The 20,477-nt window shown below is 41.3% G+C and overlaps 1 protein-coding gene across 1 annotated transcript in view; it reads right to left on the reverse strand.

Annotated features, from left to right (window-relative positions):
* Positions 1-18,764, reverse strand: part of SEC23B (SEC23 homolog B, COPII coat complex component) — a 40,680-nt gene extending 21,916 nt beyond the window's left edge. Inside the window, exons 1-8 of the mRNA XM_082252309.1 lie at positions 18,623-18,764; positions 10,413-10,648; positions 7,706-7,763; positions 7,054-7,140; positions 6,077-6,313; positions 3,763-3,848; positions 680-824; positions 167-325 (exon numbers count right to left, since the gene is read on the reverse strand). Of these exons, the coding sequence (XP_082108435.1) occupies positions 167-325; positions 680-824; positions 3,763-3,848; positions 6,077-6,313; positions 7,054-7,140; positions 7,706-7,763; positions 10,413-10,633 (993 nt within the window). The 5' untranslated portion in view covers positions 10,634-10,648; positions 18,623-18,764. The remainder of the gene's footprint in view (positions 1-166; positions 326-679; positions 825-3,762; positions 3,849-6,076; positions 6,314-7,053; positions 7,141-7,705; positions 7,764-10,412; positions 10,649-18,622) is intronic.
* Positions 18,765-20,477: the final 1,713 nt, after the last annotated feature.

Here is a 20,477-nt window from a genome sequence, read left to right on the forward strand (position 1 = left end):
TCTCTTCCTGACCAATGACCTTTGATCTGAGGCCTCTTCACAAAACAAAGATCCATACTGTGTTACAAGACTCTTTGTGAAGACACAAAAAGCAACTATTGTACAACTGCATAATGACTTCCCCCCACCCACAATTATTTCCAAAAAAACAAATATCTTTTCATGCCTTGATAGCCTTTTTCATAAAACGGGCATTATCCTTCTCTATGTCGTGCCAGGAACGAATTGGTGTTTTCAGCTCGTCTCCAACCACCATGCCTGGTCCTTGGGTTGGTGGACCCCCTGTAAACAGCATTATTCTGGCTCCAGTGTTTGGGAGGGTTCCCTAAAAAGATAAAGAAAAAAGAATTATTAAAATATTATATTATATATATATATATATATATATATATATATATATATATATATATATATATATATATATATATATATATATATATTTATATATTTATTTTATACACATACATATACATACATACACACACACACATACCGCATAATTTGCTGTACTCTTGACTTTAAACAGATCTGTAACAGTGCACTGCATACTAAATGCCCTTTAACTAGCACATGCTAGATAATATAAAAAGGCTCCTTTATTACAGCTCTGCTTTACCAGTCATGATCAAGAAAAGGTAATTTGAGAGTTTAAACTCAATAACCCAAGAAGACAAGTTACCTCCAACAAACCAACCGCGATAGACAAAGCTACACCAGTAGATCTCAGTGGTCTTTTCCCCTGGGTTACAGGCCATGGATCACGCTGTAATTCCCCAAGCAGATCTGTGAGGTTCATGTCAATTTTGTGAACTGGCTGTAAAAACCTAGAACAGTGATTGAAAAGAACATCTTTGTCATGATTTTTAAATTGGTTTTCTTTTGATATATTCCATATCCATAACAAGTGACAGTCTACTGACTGGCTCTAATATCTATACGCACCAAAAGACACAACCATCTGAAGCTTATCAGGGAAGAAGCAATTGGACAGGTAAGAAAACCATGTCTAATCACTTAAGCTTTCTTCCAAACAAGCAGGTGTCACAATTGTATTTAGTGACCCAATCTACACGTTAAACACCATCAGGCACACAATGGTATCATTTGAGTTTTATAAACAGTCATACAAAAATGTTGCCGTTTTAAAATGATTGTAAAGTCTTTTTTTTTTTTTTAAAATAACAAACATGTTATACTTACCTCCTCTGTGCAGTGGTTTTGCACAAGGCAGCCTAAATCCTCCTCTTCTTGGGTTCCTCTTCACTGCTCCTGGCCCCTCCCACAGCAAGCAGCTTGCTATGGGGGCACCCGAGCCGAGCTGCAGCTCCATGTATCCATTGAGCCCCGGTTCACACTTATGCGATGCGGGAAGGCTGCGAATTCGCAGCCTGTTCCCGCATCGCAAACGCACCCCCGGCAGTTCACACTGCCATATGCGATACGCTGGGGGGTGTCAATGTAATCTTAACGACACCCCCAGTTTGATCGCATATCGCAGTGCGATCTTGCAGTTCGCACAGGATCGGATCACACAAGTGTGAACCGCTGTGCGATCCGATCCTGATGCGGCTGCAAAAAAGGGTCCTGTGCGTCTTTGCTGCGGTGCGAATTTAGCCATACGAAGTGTATGGCTAAACTCGCACCGCACAGCCGATCGCATGTAATGAAGGAGCAGTGCGCTCCGACATTACATGCGATCGCCGCAGCCGCATCAGTGTGAACCGGCACTTAGACACGGAGCTGCGGCTCGGCCCCGCCCTCTTTCTCCCCTGATTGGCTGACTGTGATCGACAGGCGCAGAAGCCACGACTGTCTCAGCCAATCAGGAGGGAGAGTCCCGGACGGCCGAGGGACTCATTGACAAAGTCAAAAGCCAAAGTCAACAGCCAAAGTTGCACCTATTCAAAGTTGCTTCAAAATCCTATGACTTTGGAGTAGCACAAGTGTGAATGGAGCCTTACCCAGAGTAGTTAATAAGCAAGTGCTTGACTGCCATGGGACTACTATACCACTTGTCGGTCAGTAAATAGCAGCTTCATTCAAAGGCTTCTCAGATAAATGATTAGCGTAAGGCCTCTTTCACACGGCCGCTCCGCTGTTTTTGTCCGCTGCGGGACTTTTTTTTTTTCACGGAGCGGATGACAGTTTTGTCATCCGCTCCGTAAGTCCGCATATCATCCCATCCGTTTGCGGATGATATGCGGACATAATGCAAGTCTATGGGCATTGCGGATGTCACCGCTGACATCCGATTTTCCTTCCTTTCCATTTTTTGAACGGAGGAAAAATAGGGTTCTGTTCCGTTCCAAAAAACGGAACAGAACTGAAAGGAAGAAAATCAGATGTCAGCGGATGGTATTCCGCTGACATCTGCAATGCCATTGACTTACATTATGTCCGCAAATCATCCGCAAAAAAATAGGATGATTTGCGGACATACGGAGCGCCCGTGTGAAAGGGCCCTAAATCAGGGGTTTCCAAACATTCTAAACAAAGGGCAAGGGGGATAGACTGTGGCCAGTGGGAGTAAACACTGTCCCATAATTGGTTTTAGTGGGAGGAACGGTACCCCATTGGTGTCATCCGGCCCGCAGCTTGGAGACCACTGGCTTAAATGACAGGTGACTTAACAAACTAAGTATTTTACTTTAAAAACACACTATTTCCTACTTTACACTGATATTCGTATTTCTGTTAACAGCAGACACTTCATATATAGGCTTTACACATTCTGGAATCTTTACATAACCATGAGTTGCCGATACCCAATAAAGATGATATGCTGGACAGTATAGAACATTGGTTTTAAAATGGATCAGCAAGATAGCTACCTCTGCAGTAAAAATTTTGTAAAAAGGTCTAAAATCCTAATTAGTACACAGATTGAAAGAGGGTTAGTCCTTACCAGGCACAAATATGCTTTTTCTATACAGGTTTTACCAGATTTATTAAATGGCTTAATGTACCCACGATCAACATTTAAAATCATATATTCCTTTTCACAAGCTATTTAAATTATTTCTAGGCTTTTTCTATTCTGCATAATTTTAAAGTATCCAACATATTTACTTTGAGTTGTGTAACACATTAACAATGCCCTGAATTTGCATCACACATTTCAGACAGCCTTACGTCTGAATGACACAGGTGCTGAGAGAAGGAAGTTTCATGAGTCACAGCCTGGTGCCAGATGATATGTAATCCACAGAAATGAAAAGAAAAACCAAAAGAATGAGCAGAGAAGCTGCAAAATTTGCAGGGAGACCGGGAAACTGTAAAGAAATGGCCAGCAGACAGAATCACAAGACAAAAGAGGATTTTCCAAGTAAACCTGTATTGGATTGTCAAAAATAGCTGTTTTTGTTGCTTTGCTGATGTTGTTAATCAAAAGTGTTTGCTGGGACTATGGATCTCCTTTGACTCAACTGAACTCCAGCTAAAACTTCATAATCAGTTACCTTTATCCTTCTGGGATAAAAGGTTATACATAAATAAAAGCTGATGATTGTAAGCACCCCTTGTCAGTGTTAAATGGTTTGTCTCATCCCTGTAACTGCAAGAGAGCTTTTCTGTTGAAAAACAGACTTACTGGCCAGATCAACAGATGAAGTAAGAAGAAAGCCTTAAAAAGGAAACAAATGCAGCCCTCATATCTAAGAAATCTAAGAATTGGTAATCTGCAACATAAACTGCCTGCTCTTAGGTTTAATACTGCTCTAAAAATAAAAAAAAAAAAGGAAGTGTTCAATGGTGAGAACTTACCTGCTGGACAAGAAGGGCTGTTCCTGAGGCTGCATTGGTCTTCCTTGTTGTGCTGGAGCAGCTGGCTTTGAAAGTCCCAACATATCCTAAATTCCATAAAAACCCAGGTATAGTATTATTTAGTTGCAAAAACAGTCCTTCTCCTTATATATAAAATGCATACAGTACATTTATACAGACTTCACAGATGCAATTTGTACCAATTTAACATAAGCCATTTTTGGCATGTAGTTTGTATATAATCAATAACAGCCAAATATATTCCAAACAAGTGCTGATGACAGGGAAAAAGTAGACTTACGCCAGCCATAGATGGTTCGAATCTCAGTCAGTTTCAACACGAACTGGATGAGATTCGAACCGTGCGTGGGCAGGCTAAATGTACCAAGTTGATGGTTCAACTTGGATACAACCAACCTGCCGGATTCACTTACGATGAATGCTAGTGGCTACTAGAGCGGCGGACGGCTGTCGGCAGCAGGCAATGGCTCGGCAGGAGGGACAGTGTGTTGATGGAGGACATTGTGCAAATATCTTTGCAGGAAAGAAATATGCACCATCTATGACCAGCCTAAAAAGAACAAGCCCAAGGTTGCAAAACTACAAGGATCAGGTTGTTCAGACAATTATCCATTAACCCGCTATCCACATCCACTGAATTCTGAGTAACATTCCTCATTACTAGCTAAGAAAACAGAAGCTACAGAAACGCACTAAAAATGTAAACCCCTCTGATCTCAGGCTCCCAAAGTAATCATTTATGCTAGACACAGAAAAGTTGCCATTTAGCATGGGAAAACACAGCCTTATCTGGGACTAGCCTCCAGTACAGACAGAATAACTAAAAAGAGCCTGGTACCAATGTGAAAAACCTGCAGGCAAAGACACAGAGTAAATCAAGCATTTTAAATGCCTGCTTACAGAATTCTGCCCTTCCAGAAAGAATCCATTCCTTAGCACAGTCCCCTCCCCATGTGCATGTAACAGCCCTCTCCTATTCTGGGAGTGACTAATTACGGTCCATGCTGGTCCAGATCTTATGTCTCTCCCCTCACCTCTCTATATAGCATTTTTTCTTTTTGTAAATTAAGGGACAGCTCTGCATCCTTTGAGGTTGATGACATCACATCCAGGATGGTGGCACACGGCAGCAGTCTTCCTAAACAAGGGAGGCTTATTATACAGGCCCAAAAAGCCATTGCCATCTGCCATGTTTACACATTAAAGCCATAGCCATTAAATTAATGAACCCATCTTCTACCATAAGCTCAATTCATCCCATATGAAAAATTATGTATAGGAAGATAAACTATTCTCTCAAATTCCACAAAACTTGGTGCAACTGTGTCTAACCCCAAGCTCTGCAGCTTTGTAATATATATGCCATATAAAAAAGACTCACAAGTGACTATTAACATGTTTAGTAAAAGATGAACTTTGGGAATGTGCTTTTCCTGCCATGGGTTAACCGATCGTTTTTGGCTAAGGGTTAGGAGATCTACCAATCCTCCGAGCACAAGACCGGTCCCTGCTGCTCCTGCCTCCCTGCAAGCTAGCGGTCTTATGCATGGACTGTTCCTGATGTCATCATGCCCATAGACCAGCTCTGGAGGTGAGGACAGCAGAAACAGTCCACCGCTGGACACAGGAGAGTGCCGTTTCCAGGAGGATCGAAGGATCAGGTAATTATAGCTGTTCAGTGTGTCCCTGGACAAAAACAGGCAGTTAACACGCACCCCCCCCCCCCAAAAAAAAAAAAAAAACATTGCATTCTGCTTTAATTATTCTTTGTATCCTGCATATCTGTATTTAGAGGACTCCATGTACTCATTGTTACTATTTTTATATTCATGTACTTTTACAACTTTTTTTTTTAGAATAAAGGTAAAGGAAATGCCTAAAATATGCTAAATGAACAAATAATATTTGTGGAAATTGATGTTAAAATGAAGAATATGGTGACAGGGTCTCTTTAAAATGTACAGCTGGTTATTTTACAAGATTAAGAGCACTTATTTCACAAGTCAGAGTACTGCACAGAAACACAGCATCCAATCAACAATCATGTTTCAGCGTTCTGACAATTACAAAACTGAAAACTGAAACCTGACTGAACGCTGCAACTCTCTGTACAATACTGTTCTTTGACGTGTTACCTACAGAAGCTGAAATCCAAGTGCATAAGAGACAAGTATCAGAGCGGCGTTGACAGTGATAATCAGAAGGCCCAGGGGAGTATTTATTCCACCTTCATCCCTTCTGGGTGACTTAATTACTTTAAATTTAGAACCGTCTTTACAACAACAGCTCCTACCTGTATTTGCTTTGCAGTGAGATCTTTGGTCCCTCGGAAGACATAGCTTTTGGAGATCCCATCACAGTTCAGTTCATGTACTTGGACCATTCTGCCAAAAGTGATTAGTCCAACCAAAGCGTCTGGTGGCAAGAGACTAAGGGACATCTGTAGTGACTCCTTGAGGGCCTGCAAGTCCTCTTCCTCCAAACAAGTATCCACCACATACAGGAAGATTAAGGGGGTCTGGGGGCCTCTCTGCAATTACAAGGAAAAGTCCAGATACTATTTTAACAAGAAAAATATCATGCAGGATAGTGGATTGAAAAATCTAGTATTTTAAGGATACATGGATGTTACAGAGGGCAGGACGTTTTGAGGATAAAGATGCAGCATTTATTCAATCTGCTCAAAACAAACATGGACTTCCAGACAGTACTTAGGAACAGCTTACACTTTTTTTCCAGCAAGCATACTAAAAGATATTTCTAAGCAATAGTGCATATCCTAAAATATTTTTATATCTCCAATCATTTGTCATGCATATTCTGCCTAACGGTTACAAGTCTGTCTGCCTGCCTCTGAAAAGTGATCTGACTGCTGAGCCCTGTAAAGAACAGAGGCATGTCCAGAACAGGGACAGTATTTTATCCAAAGATAACATAAAAAGATTTTGGTTGGACTTGCACCTTAACCACTTAAATCATTCATAAATGGAAACTAGTTATAGGAGAAATAAGTAGGCTGCCACTGCTGAACTTGCTGCGGATGCAAGTTTTCAAGCAGTTAGCTCTTATCTTTAATGCTTTGGGTCACTGACCTGAAGTATGCAGAAAGTGAAGTGAAAATGACTGATCTGAATATTTGTGGTCAGCAAGTGACTGAAAGCTTTGAATCTGCTGAATTATTATTAGGACAGCCAGGCAATTAGCATATACAGGAAAAGCAGTCCACAAAAAAGAAGAAAAAATGTTAGATTTTGTTTGAGGCGAATATACCTGAACAATGTACTCGATGGTAGAGAACTGAGCCATAAGTTCCGCAGGCTGATTCACTTCCGATATTCCAGCATATGTAGGAGGAAACTGAAAAGAGAATATAAACCAAGATGTTGAGGAGATTTTTAAGCAAAATCATTTAAATTGCCTCAAATGTACCAAATGTGTGTAAAAATAATGTAAAATCTATTTAGGTGGGCAATTTAGTCAGAGGTATTGTCAAGTTAACCAATGCATACTGTCATTTATAAATTTGGTCTGGGAATCTAGGCTTTAATCAGCACTGGTCATGAAAAGGTTAGAGTGCGCCTGTGAGGATAACAATATGAAGCTGCTATTGATATGTTTAGGGGTTATAGTTCAACAATGAATCTCCAGGTGGGGGGGACAAACATCTTTGATCCTATATTGATCCAGTTGACGTCGGCGGATACGCAGTGCCGTGACAGAAGAACCCAGGTCCTACCGTCGTAAGTGTACTCCAATGGGTAGTGCCCCCCTACCGGCAACTTTGAGTAGCTGCGCATGTGCTCAATTGCAGGGGCGGGCGGGCAACGATTTGGAAAACTAAAAAAAACTGCAACTACATCCAATCACCAATCCTCCTTAGCATGTAGAATGTTAATAGTAAACAAGCCTAAAAGAAACTTACCTGATTTCTCTGAAAGCAGAAGTTACAAGCCCACAGCTTGGCTCTGTAGTCAATTTGACTGAATAAAAATAAAAAACAGACATTTAGAAGGTTTACTATATTGAAATTGGAATATATTTTGAACTTCAATTGCAGTGTTGACCCTACAGTGCTTTACATTGTGACTTCTCAAATCATTGTTTCTACCATATTTACTTTTTTGATAATTTGCTGTATTAAATACAGAGATTTGTTGATCAATCATTAGAGGTGGCTCTGTGCATGAGTGAGTTTATTTATCTCTCTGTTTAAAGTGAACCCGCACTTTGTTCATACAGCAAAAAGCAATAGGTTTGCTTAAATGCCAGCCCCTGTAGCAGCAGTTTACATTTCTCCTTCAGTCATGTGGTTGTAGTGGAAAAGTCCCATGCCCTTTGTAAGCTTTTACTAGCACTGACAGGCAGCTTAATAGGACTTTTTTTGCTTGTTCCCAGTGGAAAACAAAGGGCGAAGAAGTGAAGGGAAAGTATAAGCTTTTGCGGGGAGGGGCAGTCTTAAAGTGGTTCTAAAGAATGAAGGTTTTTTTAACTTCATGCATTCTATGCATGAAGGTAAAAAAACCTTCAGTGTGCAGCTACCCCACCCCCATACCTAAGCCAGATCCCAATCCAGCGATGTGCATTAGAGCTGAGGTTTTCCCAAGTCTCTCGCTCCTCATTGGCTGAGATGCAGCAGCAGGAGCCATAGGCTTTCACTGCTTTCAATCACAGCCAGTAAGGAGAGAGCGGCGGTCAGTGTCTTTATAAAAAGCGGGGCTCAGGAGCATGCACAAATGCCCCCATAGCAAGTGGCTTTCTATGAGGGCACTGGCTGGGGACCAGAGAAGAGAATGTTCAGGGCTGCTCTGTGAAAAACCATTGTACAGGCCAGGTGTATACAACTTGTTATTTAAAAAAAAAAAAAAAATTACCTTTACAGACCCTTTAAAGTGAACCTGCTGCTTGCCCTGCATAGGCAAAAAAAAAAAACAAGGGTTCAGGCTAACAGCTGTTAAGCAGTTGTAGCCACTGGGCTACACAATCCCAAAAAACTTCAGGGTATGCATAGTATGCTCTGTCATTCTGCCCCACTGGCGTTTCCCCTTGCACTTGCTGACAATGCCCATCTGTCAAAATGACAGCTGCTGCTATCAAAGAAAAATGGACCAACTGATGCTACGAATATTAAAACTGCTCAGAATCGGGATAGAGAGGTAAAAGTAACATTGGTACTTTTGTATTTACTTGGTTTCATTCATCTGCTGACTAAAGGGGTGAGCTTTGATCTGTATACAGTTAATGCAACCTAACTTTTTATTTTTTTTTTTTTTTTTTTTTAATTAAAAAAAAAAAAAAAAAAAAAAAAAAAAAAAAAAAACACACATTTGACCTTTTATTGACCCTTAGTTTACTAGAATTGATTTTCGTTTGTTGGTTTTATATTTTTAAGATCTCATAAAAAAAAAAAAAAAGCGCAAAAATAAAAATATTTAATCTGTAAATAAATTTGCAACACTTTGTACCAGAAACATAATTTTAGTGGCACGTAAAACAGGACAAAAATTACATAATGTAATTAGGTTTTTATTTACTGTAACATAATCAACATCTAATACTGAACAAAGTAGAGATTTCTTAAATACCTAAAAGTAATCAGGAACACAATACAGGCTACTTTTACATTTGTGCAAAGTTTCTTTGACCTGCCCAATAAGCCTTCCAATTACTACTAGTGTACAAGGTGTACTTATGAAAAAATAAACCTGCAAAGCATTTTGTTCTGTGGGAATAAGGGAAAATATTTTATCATGTTTTTTCCTTTCCAGATCGAATTGAATATTCATTCATTAAAAAATAAAAAAAAATAAAAGAAGAAGAGGTTTTGGAAAATACTGCATTTTGGCCACTAGAAAGAGCCAATGACCATAGTAAAGAAGTGTTTCCTATGATCATTAGCTTCATCTAGTGGCCATAATGTGGAATTTTCCTGATTCACATTTTTCTGTATGAATGAATAACATTTCTCCTAGAAAGAGGAAAAACAGCCTATTATCATTAAATTCTGCCTTAATTCAAAAAGAATAAAATGTTCATGCAGTTTTGGAGGTTGAATAGCTCTGCAAATTTCTCTACATACACCCCTAAGTGTAGTTTATTATTTATTACAGGTACTTGTATAGAGCTGTCCATTTACGCAGTTCACACATATTATATATATATATATATATATATATATATAAAATATATATTGTACATTCACTTCAGTCCCTGCCCCCCCAAACAATCTAAAATCAAAAGATCCCCAACTCACATTCATACATACAAATACTGGGGCCAATAACCAACAGGTCTTTGGAGTGTGGGAGGAAACATGATCTAAATTAGGGAACACTTGCAAAACTTGCCCCAATCCCAGAATGCAACGCAGCATTGCAGCAGCCTAGGGTGATCATTCTATTAGACAGTATGTCTGTAGTAAAATGTAGCTACACTCACAGTCCTGCAAACCTGCAGAACCTGCAAACATATCTATCAACAAATAATTTTGTATATCAGGTTTTTATAGTATTACAAACTTTATTTATTCTAAGACTCATTATGGTTGTAATAGTACCTTATTACCCCTGATTGTTATGAAGAAGTGGACTCTGCATTTACTATCATGTTGCTATTAATGGGAGATTTCTTACCAAAGTGGATTGAGAACTGCCTTGCAGGTAGGTCTTGTGCAGAGAACGGGTTCATACTGAACAGGGGGCAGGTCTGGCCGCTCTTTAAGGGGGGTAAAGAGGCATCCTAAAGGCACAACCATCCTTGTAGCTTCCAGCCGACTGGAGGGCCATACATTCCAGCTGAACCGTACTCCATCTCGCTCTTCATTCTGCTGAATAAATTCCAGATAGGTCGCCATGGGAACTCAAGGGTGCTGCAAAACAAAGACAAAATCAGCAAATGGTTTAACCCCCTGTATACCAGGGGTATTTTGTACCTAGTGGCATGACTGATACTACCAAAAAGCTTTAAGAATGTGCGCTTTGCACATGTATTTTACAACTGCCTCACCAATAGCATAGTACCTATTTATTAATCACCGGTATCTATAGCGCTGTCAATTTACGTGGTGCTTTACAAATTGCGTTTCTCTTTTTCTTTTTTTTGTCCTCAGGAAGCTTACAATCTCAGGTCCACATTTCACATACATGCACACCTATGCTGGGGCCAATTTAGACCGCAGCCAATGAACCTAGCAGCATGCCTGGAGTGTGGGAGAAAACCTGTGCAAGCAGAGCAAGAACATCCAAACTCTATGCGGGTAGTGTCCTGTCTGGGAATCAAACTGAAAACCCCAATGCTGAAATGCAGAAGTGTTAAAGGCCAAGTTAACCTTTAGGAACATGTTCCATGTTACACCTGTATTGTTTCTCAAACAAAAATAAGAAGTGGAAATCAGGCCCTAAGTATATTCCAAATTACTTACCTGTAAAGTAAACTGACTCCTTACTCTATTCAGCCATGAGGACTAGGATATACAGCCCTGTGAATTTCTCATTGGAGCTTACACAAGGCTGACTGTCTCCATGTGACAATACTGGACCAATCTCACAAGGACAAAGTCATATGTTCCTCCATACCTGGAAGCAGCATGAATTTTCTTTGCTTCTAGAGCAGGGATATGTAAACTGCGGCCCTCCAGCTGTTGCAAAAACTACAAATCCCATCATGCCTCTGGGTGTCATGCTTGTGTCTGTCGGAGTCTTGCTATGCTTCATGGGACTTGTAGTTCTGCAACATCTGGAGTGCCACAGTTTGTATATCCCTGTTCTAGAGGATAAACAAGAGCAGCAGTGAAGCAAAGGAAAGGTGAGTATGTAGTGCTGAGGAGGCAGATTTATAATGAATCTGGGGAGTCTCAATTCTAGAATATTCATGTGATTCAGGACACAGGCATCTGAAATCCATAGGTATGTGCAGGTCCTGCTAAGGCATTGTAGTGCTTTAGTTTCTTTAGGGTGCTGACAAGGGTACCATTGCACAGAGCAGGTAAGTATAGGCAAGTTTGCTACTTTTATTTAAAAAACAAAACAAAAGCTTAAGGCCCCGTTCACATAGGGGCGATCCGACTTGGGGTGGCGACCTCCGAGGTCGCGGTGCGAGCAGCGCGCCGCGACCTCGGAGCGGCCGCCACGGACTTCATAACATTCAAGTCTATGGCGGTCGTCTCCGGGTGGCCCCAAAGAAGCTCCGGACCCTTTTTCTAAGTCGGAGCGACTTGTGTCGCTCCTATTAGAACGGGTCCGCAGCTTCCCTATGGAAGGCGACCTACGGCGACCTGTGAGGCGACCAGGTCGCCTCACAGGTCGCCTTAGTGTGAACGGGGACTTAGACCCCGTTCACACTGGGGCGACCTGTCTGGCGACCTGGTCGCCTGACAGGTCGCCGTAGGTCGCCTGCCATAGAGAAGCTGTGGACCCGTTCTAATAGGAGCGACACAAGTCGCTCCGACTTAGAAAAAGGGTCCGGAGCTTCTTTGGGGCGACCTGGAGCGACCTGCATTGACTTCAATGTTATGAAGTCCGTGCCAGCCGCTTCCGAGGTCGCGGTGCAAGCTGCACGCCGCGACCTGTGAGGTCGCCCCGGCAAGTCGGATCGCCCCAGTGTGAACGGGGTCTTATAACCACTTTAAGCTGGCCATAGGACTGGTTTATTTCATTCAGCCAGTGAGCTGAATGAAAAAAAAATAAAAAAAATGGATTCCTCTATCCGTACATATAAGGTGGATGGAAGAATCGCTATACCAGGACATTATATTGTGACAGCAGGGCCCAGTGCTGATGAGGGCCCGCAGCCACCAATCAACAAGATCTTTCCAGCTTGTCTTTTTGACAAAGTAGATTCACTGCTCAACTTCTGTCAAGCAGGGATGGCCATACACTGACCGAAATGTAGCCAATCCCTGCTGAACAAGATGAATTTCAATATGTTTATGGCCAGGTTAAGACCTCTCTGCCTTTGGTATTGTGTTAACCATAGGTAAGCCAATCCGTTTGAAAAATCTAACCTGGACGATAAATTCTTTCTACTAAAAGTGTGAGCCTGAAGATGTATGGAGGGGTCATATAATGCTCATAGGCAAACCTACATTTCCCAATTAGACTGTTAGGCAAAGCTGGTATGTATGAAAGTGAAGGTGGAAGTGTGTGAAAAGAACTGTGTGTGGTCCATGTTGGGTGTACAACTGTAATGACAAGGAGGAGGTGGAGGTAGATGTACTTTGTATCTTTACAAAACTGCTTCTGTGGCAGAATAGGGACTGATAATGAAGTCACCAGAACGCGTACAAGAGAGTATCAAAAGGCCAAAGTTAATCTTTTGCACAAGCTTAGAGTGGTTCTAAAACAAACATTTTTTACCTTAATGCATTACCTGCGTAAAGGTAAGAAATGTTCCACTAGCAGTATTGTGCCCCTCCCCCCCATACATACCTCACTTGTACCTCATACAATCCAGCGCTGTGCCCACCTGAATCAGCGCTCTCCTCACTCTTTTTTCACAGATGTAGCAGCAGGAGGCATTGGCTCCTGCTGCTGCCAATCCATTACTGTGATAATAGGGGCGGAGCTAAGGCACAACTGTGTGTGTTTATGGCCTCAGGCAGCACAGCTTGGGCTAAAGCCCATGTAAGTACCCTCATAGCAAGCGGCTTCCTATAGTGGCACACTGCGAAGAGAAGGATTTGAGAGCGCCGGTGGGTGACCCCACAAAAGGGGGATCAGGGTCTTACTGTGCAATTCTATTGCACAGAACAGGCAAGTATGATTACCATGTTTATTATTTGAAAATATAGGATTAACTTTTCAATCACTTTAAATAAGAATTAAAGAAAAAAATGTATTTTTTTACATTTGAACAGAGTGGGGAAGGAATATTTAGAACCTTGGTCATGTTTTTATTTCCGTCTCTCTCCCAGTTAGGGGGATTCACACTCTCTAACGGTCATCATCACCAATGTCAGTGGAAATGAAAGTGAGAGAAAACAAAACATTTTGAAGAAGCTATCAAAGGGTCCTTTCATACGGCCGCTCCGTGTGTCCGCAAATCATCCCATCCGTTTGCGGATGATTTGCGGTCATAATGTAAGTGAATGGCACTGCGGGTGTCAGCGGAATACCATCCACTGACACCCGATTTTCCTCCTTTCAGTTCTGTTCCGTTTTTACGAATGGAACAGAACCCTATTTTTTCATCCGTGTAAAAAACGGAAAGGAAGGAAAAATCGGATGTCAGCGGTGTCATCCGCTGACATCCGCAGTGCCATATACTTACATTATGTCCGCATATCATCCGCAAACGGATAGGATGATATGCGGGCACACGGAGCGGATGACACAAATGTCATCAGCTCCGTGGAAAAAAAAAAAGTCCCGCAGCGGAGCTCTCACACGGAGCGGCCGTGTGAAAGGACCCTTAAAGTGATTGTTAAGGCAGAAGGTTTTTTTTTATCGTTATGCATTCTATGCATGAAGATAAAAAGCCTTAAGTGTGCAGCAGTCCCCTCATACACACCTGAGCCCCTGTTCTGTAGAATAATGCCTCCCATCGAAAAATGCATTAGTGCAACTGCGCATGCGCAGTACATGACGTCACTCCAGCTGATCCCTCGATCAGCTGGCGTGACAATTACACTGCCATGCGCAGTTTGTCAGATGATTATCCGACGAGAGACAGAGCGCAGCGGGGGCGACAATCGAAATGTCAGATTCTGCCTCGCTCTCTACGGTATCTGCACGTGATGGAAAACAATTCTTATTGGGCGGATTATTCTTATTGGGAAATGGCAGGAATATTGTCGTAATTATAGAACACACACCTCTGACCGGGGCTTGTAAAGGAGGACTCTGACAGAGACACACTGGATGTAAAGGAGGACTCTGACAGAGACACACTGGATGTAAAGGAGGACTCTGACAGGGACACGGACACAGGCTGCAAAGGAGGACTCCGACGGCAGGGGACACAGGCTGCATGACGACAGGGGACACAGGCTGCATGATGTAATGAAGTGCCACAGAGGTGTCACAGGACAGAGATACTGTGCTTGTGTAGCAGAACCACATCTACTGACACCTGAAAAGAAAGTAAAAGTGGCCATTGCTGACCTCTTCATCTGAGAAATACTGAAACTGGTCATACACTATCAGAATTTTGCTTGAAAATGTTCAATTTAAGAGCATTTGTTTGCTTCTCTTATCATTGGCAAGGTCATTTCCATGCTAGTTTCCGGCCTCAGTGATGAGAAACCTAGAAGGAGAAGGATGGAGCAGCATATGTGGTTTCCATTCAAGAAAATAAATTTTTTCCAAATTCAACTGATGAAAGCAAACAAAAGTTTGAAAGTACTTTTAAAAAGGACATTCATCCAGTCACTGAACATTTACAGAATTTTTGTATGAATATTTCTTGGAAAATCTACTAGTGAAAAGCCAGCCTTACATTCCGATTACGATTCGGTACTAAGTCGTGGAGCACATGTAGATTATGAGCAACTAATGTAGGCCATAGATTAAACAAATTTCTTTCCCGCAACCATGGATTGCAGGAAAGAAAATCACGTGATTCCCCTAACAGTCAGTGTTTATAGGGGAGTACCTCCCAGCTAATAGATGAGCTATTGCGAAGACAAAGTCAACTGATGGATCAAGCCAGCCCATAGATGTTTCAAAGCTTGGCCGGTCCCAGCTGAACCTGCAGAGCTTTGAACCGTCTATGGCTGGCTTAACTTGACTGACTTTCCTGTACTGCATGCTTGTTCCAGGTCAGTGTATTATTTTATTTAAAGAGAAGACCCCTTACACTGCTTACTGCTGATTTCTATTCAAGTCTAATTTACATAGCAGTCTTTATTGTCTCGTAGCCCTTTGTTACACAAACTCTATCACAATTTGCATTTCTGTACACATTACACCTGTAGTGCTAATTACATCAGCCAAGATGCTCTTAATGTAGTTGTGTACAGCTTTTGTGTATAGCATTTCTACACAGGAGACGCAAATAATGAGCAAGATAAAGAGCATACTGAGCAAACATGACCATAGACAAAGGCCTGCTGACTGATACTTAGGCTATTCAGTTGTTGCCAGTGGGGTACCAATGATCTCAGCACACATATTAATCTATTCATAACCCACCTCCCCGACATGAGGTAAACAGGGAACTGGGAAGGTCTGTTGTGCATGTATCCTAAGGTTGTAGAGCAGGGGTCTTCAAACTATGGCCCTCCAGTTGTTCAGGAACTACAATTCCCATCATGCCCATGTCATATCAGAGTTTTACAATGCCTCATGGGATGTGTAGTTCTGCAAAAGCTGGAGGGCCGTAGTTTGAGGATCCCTGTTGTAGAGCAACATATCCCACAGCACCAAACTGCGTGTATGGCTGCTTTAGAAGGCCAAATCGTTCTTTCAATGAACAGCCTGCAAATACCTGATCAATTTATACCGATCAGCCATAACAATATGACCACTGACAGGTAAAGTGAAGGACACTGATTACCTCAGTACAATGGCACCTGAAAGTGGGTGGAATATATTGGGCAGCAAGTAAGCATGTCCCTGAAGTTGAGATGTTGAAAGCAGGAAAATGGGCAAATGTAAGGATTTGAGCGACTGACAATAGCCAAATTGTAATGGCTAGACAGCCGGTTCCAAGCAGCTCCAAAACTGCAGCTTTTGTAGGATGTTCCTAGTTTGCAGTGGTCAGGACCTTCCAAAAGGGGTCCAAGGAAGAAAAAACGGTGAACTGCCAACAGGATCAGAGGCGGCCAAGGCTCTATGATGTACATGGGGAGTGAAGGCTGGCCTGTGTAGTCCAATCCAATAGAAGAGTTACTGTAGCTCAATCTGCTGAAAAAGTTACTTGCTGTTTCCAACAGAAAGGGGTCCTAACACAGTACATCCCAGTTTGTGGTGTATGGGGCTTTGTAGCCTCAAACCGGTCAGGGTGCCCATGCCGACCTGTGATCACACCCAAAAGGTGCCTACAATGTGCACATGAGCATCAGAACTGGACCACAGAGAAATGGAAGAAGGTGGCTGGCCTAAGGAACACAACAGGAAGTTCGAGAGATTGACTTGGCCTTCAAATTCTCAAGCTCTCTATCCAATCGAGCATCTGTGGAATGTGCTGGAAAATAAGTCTAAACCATGGAGGCACCACCTCACAACTTACAGGAATTAAAGGATCTACTAATGAGGGTTTGGTGCCAGATACCACAGTATAGTTTCAGAGGTGCAGTGTAGTCCATGGTGGCTTTGGTGAGTGATCATAATGCTATGGCTGATTGGTGTAGATTATACACAATCATCTGTAGAAATGATCAGATGAATACCTAGCAGCCATGAATGGGTAGTTAGCGGTGTTGGGATTAGGGGCTTTTTTAAACATTCAGCCTGTCAGATGAACTAAAAAAACTACCAGTTTAAAATTTCCTAAGGATCAACCATCATATCAGGTCATCTTCCATCTCAGGCTACCCGAATACGTCCACTGCTGTTCCTACTAAAGCCAGCCATACACTAGCAGACTAACTCGTTTGTACGAAAGTTGTCAATACATTTAGAGACTTTACAAAAAAAAAAAAAAAACTTCAAAATGTTGTTGGCTTTTAACATTTGGATTTTGGAACAAATGGACTTTGCCAAACATTGCTAGAAATTTGAGAAAGATTTTCCACACTGCTTTTTCCAATCTACTCATCTGCGTCGTCAAAAATTAACATCGGTTTGACCCCACTTAAAAAAAAGGGTTCTGTGTGAGTTTGGTGTGGTGCTTATTATAAGCTCCATAGACCTCTATGGGCCCGAAATGAAATCACAGTCCAGTGTTCACATCACTGGACTTTACCTAGATTTATAGAAAATAAAATAGATGTGACCAATCCCCTCACAAAAAAGCACAATAAATTCACATGGAAAATGCATATGCTAGCCAGAATTCATATTGCAATGTAAAAAAAAAAAAAAAAAAAAAAAAAAAAAAACACACACACACAATCATGATCTTACTATCCCCCTACAATGCAAATTCTTACAGTGTTCTGCTTTAAATTTGTGCCGCATCAGTGTGAACCAGGGTTTTATTGAGCTTTTGGACAGAAAAAAAAAGTGGGACGCGTTTCGGGTTCATTCAGTCCAATGGCCAGAATAAATGAATATTCTGGCCAATGGAATCCATAATTGCTCAAACGCTTGATGCGACTAAACGGATGTGCGGTCCGTGGCTTTAGGTGATTTAGGCAGATTTTCTCCTGCTGGGAGTTCTGGTGTACAGAGGAGCTGAGCAAACATTCATCAAGGCTCACTAGAAAATCAAATGAAACATTTCTACCATTGTAAGGTCAGCATAACAGTGGACACACATTACACCAAGATCTTACCATCCCCCTACAATCTCCTTCTACATCATCCAACAATCAGCACCAGAACAATCCATTCCATGGAAAGCCTATCCCCACACAGCTGTGTATATCTATGTATACATTCCAATCATTCAGCCCCTGCCATAGAACTCTATACACCTAACACTGCCTCTCTCCCTCATAGTACTATATACACTGTACACCCCCACACCACTGGGTATATATACACTGCCTCCCCCAGTACTGGGTGTATATACACAGCCTCCCCCCACACTACTGGGTGTATATACACAGCCTCCCCCCACACTACTGGGTGTATATACACAGCCTCCCCCCCACAGTACTGGGTGTATATACTCAGCCTCCCCCCACACTACTGGGTGTATATACTCAGCCTACCCCCCACAGTACTGGGTGTATATACACAGCCTACCCCCCACAGTACTGGGTGTATATACACAGCCTCCCCCCAGCTCTTCCCCTCACCTCTCTCTGTCGGTGCCCGGCTCTGCCAGACCTCGGCTCTCGGTATCCGGGTGTAAATTCCGGTCCAGAGAAGTACAGCTCAGCAATAGGCCGGCTACACCAAGTTACGTCAGCGGAAAAAGGCCGGCCTTCCCACCCAGCCACGTCGTTCCCTCCAGCCAATGAAAGCAAACGCCGGCCATGAGTCCCTACGTCAATTTCCACGTCTGACGCTCTGATAGTTTCCGCCCCTCAGGTAAGCTGGTCCAGCCGGTTCCTAGTTACGTTATTTCTGTACAGCCAACGTAGGAGACCTTTTGCACTGAGTTTCTGTGACGCTGCAAGTCCCAGCCTGGGGGGGAGCGCGGGGCACAATAGGATATAAAGTCCTTCTCTGAATAGGACTTATATATTTATTTCTCTATAAATAGGACTTAAATATTTATTTCCTTATACTAGTATTTACATTTCTTTATAAATAAGACTTGTATATTTCTTTCTCTAAACCAGTATTATAATTTCTCTATAAATAGGACTTATATATTTATTTCTCTATACTAGTATTATAATTTCTCTATAAACAGGACTTGTATATTTATTTCTCTATACTAATATTATAATTTCTCTATAATTAGGGATTGTATATCTATTTCTCTATAAATTTATAATATTAGTATTGAGAAATAAATATACAAGTCCTATTTATAGAGAAATTATAATACTAGTATAGAGAAATAAATATATTAGTCCTATTTATAGAGAAATTCTAATATTAGTATAGAGAAATGTATATTTAATATAATTTCTCTATAAAAAGGCCTTAATTATTAATTTTTCTATAATATTACTTTACTAGTATAATGTCTATAATTAGGACTTCTATATTCATTTCTATATACTAATATTATAATTTCCCTATAAATAGGATTTGTATATTAATTTCACTATAATATTACTATACTAATAATATATAATTTTTTATAAATAGGACTTATTAATATAGTAATAATATCAGGAAATGAATATATAAGTCCTATTCATAAAAAAAATATAATATTAGTATAGTAATAATATCGAGAAATTAATATATATTATAATTTCTCTATAAATAGGACTTATTTATTCATTTTCGTTACTAATATTAAAATTTCTCTATAAATAGGACTTAAGTTGTCACTAAAGGCAAAATTTTTCATTTTGGATTGACTAAGGGGGGAGTTTTAACCCCTGTCAGTTTTGCCACCTGTGTCCCATTTCAGAGATTTCTCTTCACTTCCTGTCCTGTAGCTATAACAGGAAGTTAGTGGAAGTCCCTCCAAAGTGAGGGAATCCCAGGGTGTAACCAGAACTAGTGTCCCCATTGGAAGATTTCCCCTCTATTCCTTCTCTGGGGGCAACCCAAAATTTGGGATTTACTTTCACTTTATAGTAACGGTAAATGGGACAAATAGAAAGGGTGAATCTCCTTAACGGGCACAGACAGCAATAAAACTGAAAGGGGTTCTAATCCTTCTCTACTCTGTCCAAATCTTTAGATAAATGTTTGCCTTTAGTGACACTTTAGGATCCATTCACACACATCAGTACAGCGGCAGCTGCTGCACCGCATTTTTTTAAAGCTTTTTTGTGGAGCATTTTGATGCTGCACTATTCATTTGAATGGGCCTCCCCCTGCTCCAAAAACGCTCCAAAGAGGCTCATGCACCAAATCTTGGCACAGAGCCAGGAGCGTATGGTGTTGCGATTTTTTTTGGAATTTTAGTGCATTTATCATTTGACAATCGTGGCAAAATTGCGCATCGTTTGGGGTGCCATTAGGAAATCAGGGCATTCCAAAAGAGTCCCGCATTTTGTGCCAATTCCGCCTGCAATTTAA

This window comes from Pelophylax lessonae, assembly GCF_965119305.1.
Source record: "Pelophylax lessonae genome assembly, chromosome: 3".
Taxonomy (NCBI): Eukaryota; Metazoa; Chordata; class Amphibia; order Anura; family Ranidae; genus Pelophylax; species Pelophylax lessonae.